The 19,976-nt window shown below is 43.6% G+C and overlaps 1 protein-coding gene across 3 annotated transcripts in view; it reads left to right on the top strand.

Annotated features, from left to right (window-relative positions):
• The window catches only part of LOC124720393 (zinc finger protein 70-like), a 280,865-nt gene that overhangs the window by 198,035 nt on the left and 62,854 nt on the right, over positions 1-19,976 (top strand). For 2 of the 3 annotated variants that reach the window (XM_047245735.1, XM_047245733.1), the window contains one exon: positions 17,510-17,554. The exons of the other annotated variant lie outside the window; for it this stretch is intronic. In XM_047245735.1, coding sequence (XP_047101691.1) covers positions 17,510-17,554 — 45 coding nt within the window. The remainder of the gene's footprint in view (positions 1-17,509; positions 17,555-19,976) is intronic. 3 annotated transcript variants of the gene reach the window in all.

Below are 19,976 nucleotides of genomic sequence, written 5' to 3'. Positions count from 1 at the left end.
GATAATGAACTTTAATTATTGGAGATATTATTGTTGGACTCGACCTTCATCAAAGTGAACAGTTACAACGAAGAATGGACATAGTATCGAAGACTGCAATACCTGATTAGCCTGGAGTAGGAAACATTAATACGACCACACGAAGGTAATACAAATACGCCGATTGTAGAAGTTGTGATTGTCACGATCAACCAACTGAACAGAATCGTAATTGATGTGATCCATCGGCGTGCGTGTGGTGTGATGATTATAAACTAACTGCTAAGAAGGAACAATAAAATTGTTCGTCAGTAATGGAAATCTCACGTGTTGACTCCATCATTAGTTGAACTGTGTGATAGTTGATGATCAAAATTAATTAACTGTGGACATTTTAATAGAAAGAGTCACTTGATGAACATTGAGCATTGAAAGGAGTGTTTTGTCGAAATAATATCACGACGCACGAAAGCGAGATAGCATTATAGATTATGTCTGGATTTGCGTCGTGCTGTAGTGAACAATTCTGCCTAGCTACGTAACAACTACTGATACTGAACCGGAAATGAATTTTTCCTCGCTTCAGTGGTGTCAAACGACGCCGGTGATGAATGATTCACTCAACACTGCAATAACTAACTAACCGGGCATAGCAAATCATCATAAAACCGTAACAGACCATTAAAATCAGCAGTTCGCGTCGCTGAAGAGACTGTGCGGACTCGCAGACGGACTTTCGTACATTACGCGAAGAACAATTTTCTTTGCAGATTTTCAGGTGGTGTTCCACGTTATCCGACGGGGACAACCATCACTGCGCGTCGCGTCTCCATTCCACCGACCGAGCTGTAGCAGTAGCGGCTCAACATCAACAGCGACAACAAAAACGGGACAGAGGGCGTCACACTACCCACTGCTCCATATTGACACTGCAGAACGTCTCCCTACAAACGTGTACCGGCACTGTCGGGATGGTGGAGACTACTGATATGATAGGCACGTACTGTCAGTAAATGTCAGCCTTGTGTTGGCAAAAAAAAAAAAAGGAATGAAGAAAGCTACCAGGAAGTGGTCTCGAGACGAAATTGTGAATCCAATTAGCCTGTACAAGAAGAGGCCAGAGCTACGAAATTTACCAGTATTGGACAAAAGGAAGTGAGATGAGAAACAAAGTTTATTGACTGAAATGGCTACAGTTTTTAACACCTCTGCAGAATAAATTTACCAGAATATACACAATTCGAAGAATCGGGCAAAGTATTTTTGTAACATAGAATAATTAATAGAGAGACGAAAGTGAAACTGCATTTTAAAGTAATCATTTTGGAATTCAGAAAATTGCCACTTACCTTCAAGTAATACAACTTTATCTATAATTTTATATGACATGGTATTTATCGATGATATTATATTGGTTGTTCAAAATCAGATCTTCAGGAAGTTGCTAATGGTTCCTCAAGTTAATACAAATAAAAAGTTCAAATAAATGTATATCCAGAAACACTTTATCAGCTATGTGCCCTCCTTGGCTTTTGGATGTCTGTGTACAAAGATGAAATTGGTATAATGTTATTTCGTCATACTTTTTACTTTTCCAAGTATTATAGAGAATAAATGTAGCTGATGCTAGAAATATGTTGTGCAAGGAGTCTGTCTTAACACTAATGACTTTACGCATAATAGTATCTAGATTGGTAATTTTGAGTCCAGTTGTAGAGAGTAACCGGCCGCTGTGGTCGAGCAGTTCTAGGCGCTTCAGTCCAGAACCACGCGGCTGCTACGGTCATAGGCTCGATTCGTGCCTCGGGCATGGATGTGATGTCCTTAGGTTAGTTAGGTTTAAGTAGTTCTAACTCTAGGGGACTGATGACCTCAGATGTGAAATCCCATAGTGCTCAGAGCCATTTGAACCATTTTTGTAAAGAGTATTTCTTCTATCTGCATCAGTCATTCTTGTAAAATGTTGATGTTGTTGTGGTTCTTCTATCACAAGCACTACAAAGAGATTCTTGCATGCTCCAGAATCATCAAAATGGTTCAAATGGCTCTGAGCACTATGGGACTTAACTTCTCAGGTCATCAGTCCCCTAGAACTTAGAACTACTTAAAGCTAACAAACCTAAGGACATCACACACATCCATGCCTGAGGCAGGATTCGAACCTGCGACCGTAGCGGTCGCACGGTTCCAGACTGTAGCGCCTAGAACCGCTCGGCCACCCGCGACCGGCTTCCAGAATCATCCTGCCACCTAATCTACTCTCTCGTCAAACATGAACACAGTTCTTTCACGAGTTCGTGCATTGTGCACATGGGACCCCGAGCTATTGCAGCCAAGTCTTCCTTCGCTGGCTGCATTTCCTTCAGCCTGCCCTCCCTCCCAATCCTCGCTCCTTCCCCATTGCCCTCTCCTTCCCCCTCGCGATCTGGCTATCCATCTGGTTTCTTGTATTGCTTGCAATTTTGTTCCTTCTGCATGATCTTTTATCGTTTTTTGTGTTTAGGTGCCTGCCTGAGCTTTGATCTCCAACATTTCCTGTGAGGAACAACTTCCTCCCTAGCATCTATGGTGTGGATTCCTCTTGCCCCTTCCTTCCCCTCTCCCTTCCCCACTGTAGTCTCCTTCCATCGTGCTAGGTCACTATCATGTGTAGCTAGTCCATGTGGGGGGCTATTATATACCCATATGGCTGAGCCCCCTAACATAGGTTCAAATGGCTCTGAGCACTATGAGTCATAACATCTGAGGTCATCAGTCCCCTAGAACTTAGAACTACGTAAACCCAACTAACCTAAGGACATTACACACATCCATGCCCGAGGTAGGATTCGAAACTGCGACCGTAGCGGTTACGCGGTTCCAGACTGAAGCGCCTAGAACCGCTCGGCCACTCCGGCCGGCTGATAACCTAGGGATCACCCTACTAATACATGAGCTGTTCCCTACCCATGTATGCGGACAAGTGGTTGCTTGTCTTCTTCGAGCATCGGAATTCCCAGCAACGGCCGCCGTGCCAGACCACCCTTGCTGTGGCTGGGTGGTGCCCTTGGGGGGGATTTATTATTTGTTTATTTCATCACCTTGAAATGTAAGATGGGTCGGATGCTTCTAAATCTAACAGCAAAGACTTCTCATTATTACACTTTTATTGGTAAACAGTTGTTAATGCTTTTTTAAACAATATAAAGAACATCATATAAAGGGTGGTCCATTGATCGTGACGGGGCCAAATATCTCACGAAATAAGCATCAAACGAAAAAACTACAACGAACGAAACTCGTCTAGCTTGAAGGGGGAAACCAGATGGCGCTATGGTTGGCCCGGCAGATGGCGCTGCCATAGGTCAAACGGATATCAACTGCGTTTTTTGAATAGGAACCCCCATTTTTATTACATATTCGTGTAGTACGTAAAGAAATGTGAATGTTTTAGTTGGACCACTTTTTTCGCTTTGTGACCGATGGCGCTGTAATAGTCACAAACGTATAAGTACGTGGTATCACGTAACATTCCGCCAGTGTGCCCGGTATTTGCCTCGTGATACATTCCCCGTTAAAATGGACCGTTTACCAATTGCGGAAATGGTCGATATCGTGTTGATGTATGGCTATTGTGATAAAAATGCCCAACGGGTGTGTGCTATGTATGATGCTCGCTATCCTGGACATCATCCAAGTGTCCGGACCGTTCGCCGGACAGTTACGATATTTAAGGAAACAAGAAGTGTTCAGCCACATGTGAAACGTCAACCACGACCTGCAACAAATGACGACGCCCAAGTAGGTGTTTTAGCTGCTGTCACGGCTAATCCGCTCATCAGTAGCAGACAGATGGCGCGAGAAGCGGGAATCTCAAAACTTCGGAGTTGAGAATGCTATATCAACATCGATTGCACCCGTACCATATTTCTATGCACCAGGAATTGCATGGCGACGACTTTGAACGTCGTGTACAGTTCTGCCACTAGGCACAAGAGAAATTACGGGACGATGACAGATTTTTTTCCAACGCGTTCTGTTTAGCAACGAAGCGTCATTCACCAACAGCGGTAACGTAAACCGGCATAATTGCACTACTGGGCAACGGAAAATCCACGATGGCTGCGACAAGTGGAACATCAGCGACCTTGGCGGGTTAATGTATGGTGCGGCATTATCGGAAGAAGGATAATTGGCCCCCATTCTATCGATGGCATTCTAAATGGTGCAATATATGCTGATTTCCTACGTAATGTTCTACCGATGTTACTTCAAGATGTTTAACTGCATGACACAATGATGGTCGCCTTGGGAATGTCCCAGGGTCTGTTACTCCTCACAAGTGTCTGAATATGGTCCAGGGAGTGATGTTTCGTAGGGAACTCATCCTGCAAACTGACGAGGAACTTGTGATCTCCCCTCCCCCCCCCCCCCCTCCCACATCACTATTAAAATTCGCCTTCTTTTCACAAATTTTGAAAGCTTCGAGAGCCGTAAGATATACAAAAGAGTAACTTTTTACTTCTAGGGATATGTTCGTGCAGCTGAAATTTCGATTTTGTGGGTTCTTAACTGATGAAGATTTTCCTGTATTATTCTTGAATTTTATTCTTTGTCACATCTTTCAACATCACACTATTTTTACATTTTCCACATTAAAAAAATAATTACATTGTTGGTGATAAACTTGCAAAACATCTACTCCCCTCAGAGGCATGCCCACCACTACTTTCTGCGGTACTCACATGATTTCAAAGAGTTTACAAAGCAAGGGAGTTTACAAACTTTCTTTACCAAAGAAGAATCTTGGGTAAAATACATCATTATTTTGTAAGTCAGTGTAGAAATAAATTTAATAATTAGCAATAAAGTTATAAACAGCCAACCAGTTGCAATGGATAAAGAAATTCTGTACCTAGGTTTCGACAAATATAAATTTGTCTTCTTCAAAAAAATGATTCAAATGGCTCTGAGCACTACGGGACTTAACACATATGGTCATCAGTCCCCTAGAAATTAGAACTACTTAAACCTAACTAACCTAAGGACATCACACAACACCCAGTCATCATGAGGCAGAGAAAATCCCTGACCCCGCCGGGAATCGAACGCTACCGCACGACCACGAGCTGCGGACTGTCTTCTTCAGAAGGTAACAATTTAACATTAATAAGGACTAATGTACCATCGCTGTTTTTACAATTGTCGGCATAGATCCATGTGACAAAAATAAAATATAGCCCTAGAATTAGGGTTTGTCACGTTAATATAAAAAAGCTCATTGTTCGGTTGTGAGCTCTGCAAGATCCATGAGCTGTTTTATATTAATGTGACAAAGGGCTATATTTTATTTTTGACACATGAATCTATTCCGACAATTGTAAAAACGGCGATGGTACATTAGTCCTTACTACTGTAAAATTGTTACCTTCTGAAGAAGACAAATTCATATTTGTCGAAACCTAGGTAAAGAATTTCTTCATCCATTGCAACTGGTCGGCTGTCTATAATTTTATTACGTGAAACCGTTGCTGGTGTCCAGCTATGTTTAAAACATTAATAATTAGCATTACATAGTGCAATTAATAATATGAATTTTAAGTATGCCACAAGTTCTGTAATTACAATGCTTTTTAAAAGAAGAGTAACTTCAACTGTTAATACATATCGGCTGTAACACATTAATTTCTTTTCTATACATTTTAGCCTGAAATATAACACATCGTATACAAAATCAAATGAATTATTTCAATGAAACATCTGAGATAATGTTAATCTATGCAAGAATCGATAGTATACATGATATCGGTTATCTGTATAAAAAAGGTAATGTTAGAGGAGGGTGATTCATCATACAGCCATTTGTGCTGAGCACACAGCTTTTAAGGCTGACTGCGAGAAATGCATGCTTGAACATAAATGCAAGAGGCAGCCAAGCTCCTTGTTGCATGTCGCTACGAATGGTACCTGTGCAGTGCCCTCAGTACGTGGCAAGTGTCAGTCATGGTCAGAACAGCGTTCTGTGTAGTGGTGAGTGCCCTGTGTAAGAGCTGAGTGAAATCGAATGTGGGCAAGTCGTTGGTGCTCATATGTTGGCTGCTTGCATAAGCAAGGTGGCCGGAGTGTTTGGTGCTTTGAGAGACACCACATCACAAATCTATAGTGCGTACAAGCAAAGCAAAAAAACATCATCCGCTCAGACACAATTTGGACGGAAGTCTGTGTTGAGTGATCGAGCCAGACGGTGATTGACGAAAAGTAAGAGGACAAAAGCTACAAAACTCACTACAGAGCTGAATGTCGCTCTCGCGAGCCCTGTCAATGCTGAAACAAAACGACGGGAGCCACAGAAGCGGCTAATTCCCGGTCGAACAGGAACTCCCAAATCATTCATCAGTGATGTACTCACATCAAAAAAACTTTTGCATCATCTCACTTCCGAGAGTTCCGGAAGCTGTACAGAAAACTGGAATAGAGATCAACATAAAAATTATTTCCACACTTTTTATTGTTCATGAAAAATAACGCATTGCATATTGTGCCACCATACAGCAAGACCTTCAGAGGTAGTGGTCCAGATTGCTGTACACATTGGTATCTCTAATACCCAGTAGCACGTCCTCTTGCACTGATGCAAGCATACCTGCATTCGTCCTGGCATACTATCCACAAGTTCATCAAGACACTGTTGGTCCAGATTGGCGATTCGTAATAGATCCCTCAGAGTGGTTGGTGGGTCACACCGTCCATAAACAGCCCTTTTTAGTCATCCCAGGCATGTTCGATAGGATTCATGCCTGGAGAACATGCTGGCCACTCTAGTTGAGCGATGTTGTTATCCTGAAGGAACTCATTCACAAGATGTGCATAAAGTGGGCGCGAATTGCGTCCATGTAAACCAATGCCTCGCCAATATGCTGCTGATGTGGTTTCACTGTCAATCGGAGGATGGCATTCATGTATCGTACAGCCATTACAGCACCTTCCATGACCACCAGCGGCGACGTTGGACCCACATAATGCCACCCCAAAACAGCAGCGAACCTCCACCTCACTGCATTCGCATGACAGTGTGTCTAAAGCGTTGAGACTGACTGGGTTGCCTCCAACCACATCTCCGACGATTGTTTGGTTTAAGACATATGCGACACTCATCGGGGAAGAGAACGTGATGCCAATCGTGATCGATCCATCCGACCCATCTGTACCGCGTTGCGCCGGCCGCGGTGGTCTAGCGGTTCTAGGCGCTCAGTCCAGAACCGCTCGACCGCTACGGTCGCAGGTTCGAATCCTGCCTCGGGCGTGGATGTGTGTGATGTCCTTAGGTAAGTTAGGTCTAAGTAGTTCTAAGTTCTAGGGGACTGATGACCACAGATGTTAAGTTCCATAGTGCTCAGAACCATTTGAACCATTTTTGAACCGCGTTGCATGGTGTCGTGGCACGACGTCCTGTGGCTGCACGAAAAGCATTATTCAACATGCCGCAAGAGGGAACATTGGCGAGGATTTGGTGATTAAATTATGTGATGAAAAGTATCCAGACCCCCCCCCAAAAAAAAACATACGTTTTTCATAATGGGTGCATTGTGCTGCCAGGTACTCCATATCAACGACCTCAGTACTCATTAGACATCGTGAGAGAGTAGAATGGGGCGGTCCGCGGAACTCACTGACGTCGAATGTTGTCAGGTGATTGGGTGTCACTTGTGTCATAAGATTTCCATACTCCTAAACATCCCTAGGTCCACTGTTTCCGATGAGATAGTGAAGTGGAAACGTCGAGGGACACTTACAGCACAAAATCGTACAGGCTGACCTCGTCTGTTGACTAACAGAGACCGCCTTCAGTTGAAGAGGGTCCTAATAGGCAGACATCTATGCAGAACATCCAACAGGAACTCCAAACTGCGTCAGAATCCACTGCAACTACTATCACAGTTACGCAGGAGGTGAAAAAAACTTGGATTTCATGGTCGAGCAGCTGCTCATAGGCCACACATCATGCTGGTAAATGCCAAACGACGCCTCCCTTTGTGTAAGGAGCACAAACATTGGACGATTGAACAGGGGGAAAACGTTTTGTGGAGTGACGGATCACGGTAAACGTTGTGGCGATCCGATGGCAGGGTGTGGGTATGGCGAATCCCAGTGAACGTCATCTGGCAGCGAGTGTAGTACCAACAGTAAAATTCAGAAACGGTGGTATTGTGGTGTGGTCGTGTTTGTCATGGAGGGGACTTGCACCCCTTGTTGTTCTTCACGACACTATCACAGCACAGGCCTACACTGATGTTTTAAGCACTTCTTTACTTCCCACTGTTGAAGAGCAATTCGAGGATGGCGATTGCATCTTTCAACACAATCCTGCACCAGTTCATAATGCACGGCCTGTGGCAGAGTGGTTACGCGACAGTAACATCCCTGTAATGGACTGGCCTGCACAGAGTCCTGACCTGAATCCTATAGAACACCTTTGGGATGTTTGGAACGCCATGCCAGGCCTCACCGACCGACATCGATACCTCTCCTCAGTGAGGCACTCCGTGAAGAATGGGCTGCCATTCCCCTAGGTACCTTCCAGCACCTGACAGAATGTGTGCCTGCGAGAGTGGAAGCTGTCATCAGGGTAAGGATGGGCGAACACCATACTGAATTCCAACATTACCAACGGAGGGCGCTACGAGCTTGTTAGTCATTTTCAATCAAGTGTCCGGATACATTTGATCACATAGTGTATGTGACCATTTTGGCTGATATGGTGCATCTGGTTGTACGATGTTTGTTTGCCAGTGGTGATGCCGTGTTCAGAGATGGCAGCAGCCCTGTTCACGCACCTCGCATCACCCAGGGCTGGTTCTGTGAGCACGAGAATGAACTCTCACAGTTCCTGCGGCCACCACACTCACCAGATATCGGTGTTATTGAGCACTTGTGGTCTAGTTTGGAGAGAAGGTGCTAACCAGCTCTATCGTCATTACCTGATCTTGAGGCTATTTTGCACAAAGAGTGGTTTAAGATCCCCATGAAAACCATGCAGGATCTGTATTTATCCGTTTGGGGACTACTGCATGCTGTTTTGAATACCAACGATTTTCCTCAGTGCATGGCCCATGGTAATGTGTGGTATTTTTGATGTTTCCGTTTTTTTTCCGTCCTGTGAATATTCAAATGTGTTACTGCTACTCAGGTTCAAAAATGGTTCAAATGGCTCTAAGCACTATCGGACTTAACATCTTAGGTCATGAGTCCCCTAGACTTAGAACTACTTAAACCTAGCTAAACTAAGGACATCACACACATCCATGCCCGAGGCAGGATCCGAACCTGCGACCGTAGCAGCAGTCCAGTTCCGGACTCAAGCGTCTAGAACCGCTCGGTCACAGCGGCCGGCTTACTCAGGTTCACACAAATCAATAATTGTTTACGACACCCTTTATAAACACGTTGAAGAAAGTTGGTCTCTACTGTTGTAGGTCATATTTTCTAAATATTGCAGTCAGATCGCGTTACTGTCTGAATTCATGGTCCTAAACCATGTATATGAGATGTTTCTCAGTTCACGATGAGTTCTGAACTTTTGAAGCTAATCCGATTTGAGAACTATAATGGAAGCTTAGAAACTATACGCACTCCTCCATTCACATAATATTCCAATAGCACTGACAACTACGGAAGACACTCGCCACACTTTGAGACAGCAACTGAAGCCTTGACTGGAATATCGGGTGAGAGGGGGACTGTAAAATAAGGACGTACCGCTCAACAGAGGGGGGCTGATTTCGTGTCGGACGTAACTGTATGATGGGAGGAGCAGCTCCATCTTGCTTCTGCCTGCCAAGGAGAGTCTAACCATGGCGGTGAGCTGTAGTGACGAAATATTGTGCCAGAAAGACGAAGAACTGCCAGCATATGTAAGAGGACATCGCGACCCCCTGCAGAGTGTTAACGAAAGCACGAACATATGGAATGGGTTGTCAGAAATGTGAGTGGCTCGAAGACTTCTTTTAGGCAATAGAACCGAGTGCTCTGTCCTGGACTGCGATGGTTTATAAGAGACAAGGGTATCGTCAGGAGATTCACAGAATAGTGTGATAACTGTACTTTGGTTCTCTATTTACAGAAACAATCTGACGGATGTGGTGAGGAGCAATATGACCGATGTGGTGAGGAGCAATGTGCGACTGTTTGCAGATGATATAGTTTACGGGAAAGTGTCGTCATTGACTGACTGTAGATGATAGAGGACATCTTAGACAGAATTTCTGTATGGTGAAGTGAATGGCAGCTGGCACTAGCTGTAGAAAAAAGTAATTAATGGAGATGAATAGGAAAAACAATCCTGTAATGTTCGAATATAGTATTATTGCTGTGCTGCTTGACACATTTACGTCTATTAAGTATAGTGGTCTATTCTACATCTACATAGGTACTCTGCAATTCACACTTAAGTGCCTGGCAGAGGGTTCATCGAACCATTTTCATATTACTTCTCTACCACTCCACTCTCGAATGGCGCATGGGAAAAAGGAACATCTAAATCTTTCCGTTCGAGCTCTGATTTCTCTTATTTTATTATTATGATCATTTCTCCCTACGTCGGTGGATGTCAACAAAATATTTTCGCATTCGGAAGAGAAAGTTGGTGATTGAAATTTCGTAAATAGATATCGCCGTAAAGAAAACCGCCTTTGCTTCAGTGACTGCCACCCCAACTCGCGTATCATATGAGTGACACACTCACCCCTATTGCGCGATAACACGAAACGAGCTGCCCTTCTTTGCACTTTTTGGATGTCCTCCGTCAATCCTGCCTGGTATGGATCCCACACCGCGCAGAAATACTGCAGCAGAGGACGCACTGTAGGCTGTCTCTTTAGTGGGTTTGTCGCATCTTCTAACTGTTCCGCCAACAAAGCGCAGTCTTTCTTTCGTCTTCCCCACAACATTATTTGTGTGGTCTTTCCAATTTAAGTTGCTCGTAATTGTAATTCCTAGGTATGTAGTCGAACTGACAGCCCTGAGATTTGTGCGCTTTATCGTATACCCAAAATTTATCGGATTTCTTTTAGCACCCATATGGATTGTAAAGAAACTGGTTCTCTACTTCTAAAAAAAACCTTTAATTAAAAAACATGACCTATACAAGGAATCTGACTACCCTTGTTAGTCGTGGGCAAAAAAGAAAAAAATATATATTAGTTAATTCATTACAATTATTATATGGAAGCGATAAATCACATTAAGGGGGTGCCAAATGAACAATTAAAGTCAATATAATTCCAGTAAACCTGCAAAAGTAAAAACAAATTATTGTAGGGGCCTACATAGACATCGCGCATCTGCTAGATGCCCACGAAATACGTAATTTTGTTTTGAAGCTGACAGCCAATGAGAAAATAGGTGCAGTTGTCAAGCAGTAATGGCGGACAGCATCAGCTGGTAATATACGTAATTTTATGGTAGCTAATTTTACTACACAAAAAATAAAATATGTACTCCCTCCAAAAGAAGTTACAAACAAACATTAAAATAAAATTATGATGAGCAGGAAACTGTGTGAGAAGAATTTTGAAAGAAAATTATTAATTGAACTTTTATTTGGAAGTTTTTAAACACTGTCAACAAAACTAAATAATGGAAACAATATTTATTGAAACTAAAAAAATTGAACCTTCATATTGTGACAGTATTTTTAAAATAGATAATTTAACTGCAATTGTCTTTAATTTTGAAATGAAAGAGCGTAATAATTTTCTTTTAATGTCTTAACTGTTGCTGCAGGCAGTGCGATGCCGTCAGCGGTGGTACGCGCGGACGATGTGTGAAGTTAATCCTGGTTCGTGGTGAAGATAATGATGGATCCTCCTGTTTCATTAATATTCCCGTTACGGCGGTGGTCCACATCTCCGTTGTAGTCGAATCAGCTGGCAGCACTGGCGCGATAATAATAGTTCCAGTATGCGCGTTGTCGTTACGCGCGCGACGTTTTATTATTAAAAGTTTTAATCACGCGGTGCGGGTAGGTCGGAACTATGCAACGGCTTTAGCATTTAAGATATATATCCGGTTAATGCCAATACTTCGTACAGTTCTTTCACCGTGTTGCCACAGGAAAACAGTCCAAAGTGTTTTTCACTATAACAGTCAGTTAAACATCAGTTCAATCACGTTGTCGTCTTTACGACAGTTTGGACGATATAATAAATGTTTCTTGATGAAATCACAGCACTGTTCTTTTACTTAATATTTTCGTTTGGTCCACTTTCACGGCAATTCTAACAGTTAGTGTCTCCACACGACAATGGTGTCTGATTCATGGCTAATTGTCACAAGTTCACACAGCTTGTAAAATCGTCACCGCAAGCGGTCGATATACTTTTCAGGTTTTACTGTTCACTTAATGAAGCACAATCTCCTATTAAAACAGCGGACGCAATTAATTGTTCCTCCGCGTGTCACCGTCTTTCACGCCAAAATTTGCGACGTTTTTCACCCGCGATACCACAACAACCCGCACGTTCTCTATCGATAGTCGTTCGCTCTCTCTCTGACAGAATACTTCTCCGAGCCTAGCCAAAGATTTACAAAGCATGTCGAACCAGAACATTCATATTCGTACAATATAAAATATAAAACAGTAGCAAAATGAATGAAGAAACAATGTGACGTATTAACAAATAAAGAATAGTTGAAATAAATGATACATACGTACTATGACAAGGTAATGCACAAAAGAAAAAAAATCGACTTTCGGGGAAAGCAATGTCTTTACAGTATGACCTCGCAGTTTTCTTTGTTTACTGCCAGTTGCCACTTTTCGCACCATACAAAAATTCTCTGTAGGTCATTTTGTAATTGGAATTGACCGTCTGATGATTTTACTAAACAGTAAATTACAGCGCCATCTGCAAACAATCTAAGGGGGCTACTCAGATTATCACCTAGATCATTTATGTAAATCAGGAACACTATGACACTACCTTGCGGAACGCCGGATATCACATCTGTTCTACTCGATGATTTACCGTCTATCACTACGACTGCACGCAATTTGATTAATAGTCGCTTGTGAGAAACGTCAGAAAGTGGTATGAAATAGGACGAGCAGCTAAAATTGGTAGTAGAGAAGGCGAATGGTCGACTTCGTTTCCTTTGAGAGACTTTTAGGAACGTACAGCTCACACTGTAGAGCAGACCATGTGAAGGACACTGGTGCAACCCATTCTTGAGTCCTGCTCGAGTGTTTGCGACCGACACTAGCTGGAATTAAAGGAAGGCTGCTAGATTCGTTATTGGTAGGTTCGAGCAACATGCGAGTATTATGCAAAGGCTCTTTGAAGCGAAATGGGAATCTGTGGAGGGAAGAAGACGTCCTTTTCGTGAAACAGTATTCAAAAAAATATAGAGAGCAGGCTTATTGCGGCTGGCTGCAGACCGATTCTACTGCCGCCAAAGTGCATCTTGTGTGAGGACCGCGAAGTCTAGATAAAAGAACTCATGATAGTATGGAGGCATATAGACAGTCGTTTTGTCCTCGCTCTGTTTGCGAGTGAAATTCGAGACTACCAACAGTGTTTCAGGCTACCCTCCGCCATCCATCTCATGTGGTGGCTTGCAGAGTGTGTGTGTGTACAAGTAGATACGCAGGGTGAACAGTAATAAAACCAACAAACTGCAGCCACAGATTCCTGACTGGAATTGGAGCAAACAAGGTCCTGTGAACATGTGTCCAGAAGTGTATCGTTGTCAAGGTAGATGGCGCTGACTAATGACAGTTCTTCTGATGGCAAGGAAAGCGTTTCTGAAGAAGAGAAATTTGTTATCATCGAGTATAGATTTAAGTGTCAGGAAGTCGTTTCTGAAAGTATTTGTATGGAACATAGCCATGTATGGAAGTGAAACATGGATGATAACTAGTTTGGACGAGAAGAGAATAGAAGCTTTTGAAGTGTGGTGCTACAGAAGAATGCTGAGATTAGATGAGTAGATCACATAACTAATGAGGAGGTATTGAATAGGATTGGGGAGAAGAGAAGCTTGAGACACAACTTGACTAGAAGAAGGGATCGGTTGATAGGACATGTTCTGAGGCATCAAGGGATCACCAATTTAGTATTGGAGGGCAGCGTGGAAGGTAAAAATCGTAGAGGGAGGCCAAGAGGTGAATACACTATACAGATTCAGAAGGATGTAGGTTGCAGTAGGTACTGGGAGATGATGAAGCTTGCACAGGATAGAGTAGCATGGAGAGCTGCATCAAACCAGTCTAAGGACTGAAGATCACAACAACAACAACTGATGACATGTCTACATCTACATTTATACTCCGCAAGCCACGCAACGGTGTGTGGCGGAGGGCACTTTACGTGCCACTGTCATTGCCTCCCTTTCCCGTACCAGTCGCCTATGGTGCGCGGGAATAAGGACTGCCGAAAAGCCTCTGTTCGCGCTGGACATTCGTGATCTCGTCGGGAGGAGGAAGCAATATATTCGATACCTCATCCAGAAACGCACCCTCTCGAAACCTGGACAGCAAGCTACACCTCTATGCAGAGCGCCTCTCTTGCAGAATCTGCCACTTGAGTTTATTAAACATCTCCGTAACGCTATCACGGTTACCAAATAATCCTGTGACGAAACGCGCCGCTCTTCTTTGGATCTTCTCTATTTCCTCCGTCAACCCGATCTGGTATGGATCCCACACTGATGAGCAGTACTCAAGTATAGGTCGAACGAGTGTTTTATAAGTCACCTCCTTTGTTGACGGACTACATTTTCTAAGGACTCTCCCAATGAATCTCAACCTGGTACCCGCCTTATCAACAATTGATTTTATATGGTCATTCCACTTCAAATAGTTCCGTACACATACTCCCAGATATTTTACAGAAGTAACTGCTACCAGTGTTTGTTTTGCTATCATATAATCATACAATAAATGATCCTTCTTTCTATGAATTTGCAATACATTACATTTGTCTATGTTAAGGGTCAGTTGCCACTCCTTGATCCAAGCGCCTATCCGCTGCAGATCTTCCCGCATTTCACTGCAATTTTCTAATGCTGCAACGTCTCTATATACTACAGCATAATCCGCTAAAAGCCGCATGGAACTTCCGACACTATCTCCTAGGTCATTTATATATATTGTGAAAGGCAATGGTCGCATAACACTCCGCTGTGGCGCGCCAGAGGTTACTTTAACGTCTGTAGACGTCTCTCCATTGAGAACAACATGCTGTGTTCTGTTTGCTAAAAACTCTTCAATCCAGCCACACAGCTGGTCTGATATTCCGTAGGCTCTTACTTTGTTTATCAGGCGACAGTGCGGAACTGTCACGTGTTCCTTGTGTATTGGAGGCTGCGTTATTAACGCAGCGTACTGTAAGCAGCAGAATGGTCGAGTGTTCATGTCGTGAACAAGCGGAGGTGGTGTTTTTGCACGAGCGAGCAGATGGAAATGGTCGAGGGACAGCACGGCTATATCAAATAAAGTTCCATCACACACACTAACCACAGCACACAATTTCAATCCCTTTCGGGCGTATGTGTGATCATGGACCTATTTAGACAGACGAATGTCGAGGGTTGTGCCGGACTGTGCTCACACCAGATTTGAAGGCCTACACTACTGGCCACTAAAATTGCTACACCAAGAAGAAATGCAGATGATAAACGGGTATTCATTGGACAAATATATTATACTAGAACTGACATGTGATTACATTTTCACGCAATTTGGGTGCATAGATCCTCAGAAATCAATATCCAGAACAACCACCTCGGGCTGTAATAACGGCCTTGATACGCCTAGGCATTGAGTCAAACAGAGCTCGGATGGCGTGTACAGGTACAGCTGCCTAAGCACCTTCAACACGATACCACAGTTCATCAAGAGTAGTGACTGGCGTATAGTGACGAGCCAGTTGCTCGGCCACGATTGACCAGACGTTTTCAGTTGGTGAGAGATCTGGAGAACGTGCTGGCCAGGGCAGCAGTCGAACATTTTCTGCATCCACAAAGGCCCGTACAGGACCTGCAACATGCGGTCGTGCATTATCCTGCTGAAATGTAGGGTTTCGGAGGGATCGAATGAAGGGTAGAGCCACAGGTCGTAACACATGTGAAATGTAACGTCCACTCTTCAAACTGCCGTCAATGCAAACAAGAGGTGACCGAGACGTGTAACCAATAGCACCCCATACCATCACGCCGGGTGATACGCCAGTTGGCGATGCCGAATACACGCTTGCAATGTGCGTTCACGACGATGTCGCCAAACACGGATGCGACCATCGTGATGCTGGATTCATCCGAAAAAATGACGTTTTGCCATTCATGCACCTAGGTTCGTCGTCGAGTACACCATCGTAGGCGCTCCTGTCTGTGATGCAGCGTCAAGGGTAACCGCAGCCACGGTCTCCGAGCTGATAGTCCATTCTGCTGAAAACGTCGTCGAACTGTTCGGGCAGATGGTTGTTGTCTTGCAAACGTCCCCACAGTTGACTCAGGGATCGAGACGTGGCTGCACGATCCGTTACAGTCGTGCGAATAAGATGCCTGTCATCTCGACTGCTAGTGATAGGAGGCCGTTGGGATCCAGCACGGCGTTTCGTATTACCCTCCTGAACCCACCGATTCCATATTCTGCTAACAGTCATTGGATCTCGACCAATGGGAGCAGCAATGTCGCAATACGATAAACCACAATCGCGATAGGCTACAATCCGACCTTTATCAAAGTCGGAAACGTGACGGTAAGCATTTCTCCTGCTTACACGAGGCATGACAACAACGTTTCACCAGGCAACGACGGTCAACTGCTGTTTGTGTATGAGAAATCGGTTTGAAACTTTCTTCATGTCAGCACGTTGTAGGTGTCGCCACTGGCGCCAACCTTGTGTGAATGCTCTGAAAAGCTAATCATTTGCATATCACAGCATCTTCTTCCTGTCGGTTAAATTTCGCGTCTGTAGCACGTCATCTTCGAGGTGTAGTAATTTTAATGACCCGTAGTGTAGATTCTACAAGACAGTGAGACGAACCATAGTAAAAGCTCCAGGCAAGTATCTCGCCAACATGGTGTAAGTCAAAATACGATTATGTGTAACCTGCATGACAACCGCTACTATCCTAATCAGGTACAATCCCATGGTGGGCACTGTGAACATCTGTTTTGGCGTGGATGCGATGCAGCTCTGTACTGTGTTCCAGGATGATTTGTTGTCGTTGCACGCACACTGTCCATCCAGACACATCTCATACGGACATTCATCAGCATTCTGCCAGTTTTATCAATGCTCACCCTCTAGATTTGGAAAATCTTTGCAGTTTGACTTGCCGTACAGTGTTTTGACCTTATCGTCACGCTCCACCTTATAACTGTCGTTGAAGCGAAATGTCCTCCAACTGGTCATTACGTAACTGACGACAAATAAACTGTTTTACACACACACACACACACACACACACACACACAAAACATGCATCCATACATGCATGCACTCCGTGCAGCTAGTTTCTGCAATCCATGGCGTCTTTTCTGTTGCAGGTATTGCCAGGTGGTGGGCAGCTGGCGACCGGCTCTGACCCACTGGTGAGTGTGACGTTCTCTGTACGTGTTCCTTATACAACTGACTTTTTTCTGTAAATAATGCAAAATGTGTCTGCAAAGTCAGTGAATGGTCTACGGAAATACGGGTAACTCTTGTTTCCTTTATTTTTCTGATAAGGATGTAGATGAAGATGAAATGGGAGATATGATACTGCGTGAAGAGTTTGACAGAGGACTGAATGACCTACACCGAAACAAGGCCCCGGGAGTAGACAACATTCCATTAGAACTACTGACGGCCTTGGGAGAGCCACCCCTGACAAAATTCTACCATGTGGAGAGCAAGATGTATGAGACATGCGAAATACCCTCAGACTTCAAGGAGAATATAATAATTCCAATCCCAAAGAAAGCAGGTGTTCACAGACGTGAAAATTACCGAACTATCAGTTTAATACGACACGGCTGCAAAATACTAACACGAATTCTTTACTGACGGATGGAAAAACTGGTAGAAGACGACCTCGGGGAAGATCTGTTTGGATTCCGTAGAAATGTTTGAGCACATGAGGCAATACTGACCCTACGACTTGTCTTAGAATAGATTAAGGAAAGGCAGACCTACGTTTCTAGCAGTTGTGGACTCAGAGAAAACTTTTGACAATGTTGACTCGAATACTCTCTTTCAAATTCTAAGGGTGGCAGTAGTCAAATACAGGGAGCGAAATGATATTTACAATTTGTACAGAAACCAGATGGCAGTTATAAGAATCGAGGGGCATGAAAGGGAAGCAGTGGTTGGGAAGGGAGTGAGACAGGGTTGTAGCCTCTCCCTGATGTTGTTCAATCTGTATATTGAGCAAGCAGTAAAGGAAACAAAAGAAACATTCGGAGTAGGTATTAAAATTCATGGAGAAGAAATAAAAACTTTGAGGTTCGCCGATGACATTGTAATTCTGTCAGAGACAGCCAAGGACTTGGAAGAGCAGTTGAACGAAATGGATAGTGTCGTGATAAGATGAATATCAACAAAAGCAAAACGAGGATAATGAAACGTAGTCGAATTAAGTCTGGTGACACTGAGGGAATTAGATTGGGAAATGAGACACGTAAAGTAGTAAAGGAGTTTTGCTATTTGGGGAGCAAAATAACTGGTGATGATCGAAGTAGAGAGGATATAAAATCTAGACTGACAATGGCAAGGAAAGCGTTTCTGAAGAAGAGAAATTTGTTAGCATCGAGTATAGATTTAAGTGTCAGGAAGTCGTTTCTAAAAGTATTTGTATAGAGTATGGCCATGTACGGAAGTGAAACGTGGATGATAAATAGTTTGAACAAGAAGAGAATAGAAACTTTCGAAATGTGGTGCTACAGAAGAATGCTGAAGATTAGATGGGTAGATCACATAACTAATGAGGAAGTATTGAATAGGATTGGGGAGAAGAGAAGATTGTGGCACAACTTGACCAGAAGAAGGGATCGGTTGGTAGGACATGTCCTGAGGCATCGAGGAATCACCAGCTTAGTATTGGACGGCAGCGTGGAAGGTAAAAATCGTAGAGCAAGACCAAGAGATGAATACACTAAGCAGATTCAGAAGGATGTAGGTTGCAGTAGGTACTGGGAGATGAAGAAGCTTGCACCGGATAGAATAGCATGGAGAGCTGCATCACACCAGTCTCTGGACTGAAGACCGCAACAACAACAAGGAGCTCCGCAAGTGCGAGGTCGCAAAAAGCCAGTAATGTTTATGGCATCCAATTCTGAGCATAGTATGAAGATACAGATCGTAGGTGAACTGCTTAGTCGACGAGTAACTCACAACAGTGCTAGTTGTGTTGGTACAAAGCAGAGCAATTGCAGCATCAAACATAGCAAACTTCCCATCATATCTACAACAGTGTCTGAATTGAAATTTTGTGAGAAAGGAACCCAAGGAATTTTTCAGAGTGAGAAAGAAGTGGCAGATGAAATATGAGCGTTTCTGCATGATGAGTCAGTGGAATGTGTGGTATTCGTATACAATTATTCCGACGGTTAATCTGGTTGGTAAATTGTCTGTAGATTACGTATTGTACTGCGAGAGATTGGAGGGCACCTAGTTGAACGACCTGCATGGTTTGTAACACCGAAGCAGTTCGCCACCGATCTTGATGGTGCGAAACTGTGTGATCACTGAGGCGCGCCTTTTTTCATCCAGTGTTTATGGTGCACCTTAGTGACTTGTTTTGAACATTTCTTGAATTTCAACTATGTCCGTTTTGTGCAGTGTAGTACACTACTGGCCATTAAAATTGCTACACCAATTAGATGACATGATACAGACGCGAAATTTAACCGACAGTTAGAAGATGCTGTGATATGCAAATGATTAGCTTTTCAGAGCATTCACACAAGGTTGGCGCCAGTGGCGATATCTATAACGTGCTGACATGAGGAAAGTTTCCAACCGACTTCTCATACA

This window comes from Schistocerca piceifrons, chromosome 11 (assembly GCF_021461385.2).
Source record: "Schistocerca piceifrons isolate TAMUIC-IGC-003096 chromosome 11, iqSchPice1.1, whole genome shotgun sequence".
NCBI classification, from domain to species: Eukaryota; Metazoa; Arthropoda; class Insecta; order Orthoptera; family Acrididae; genus Schistocerca; species Schistocerca piceifrons.
This window is presented reverse-complemented; position numbering and strand designations above follow the sequence as displayed.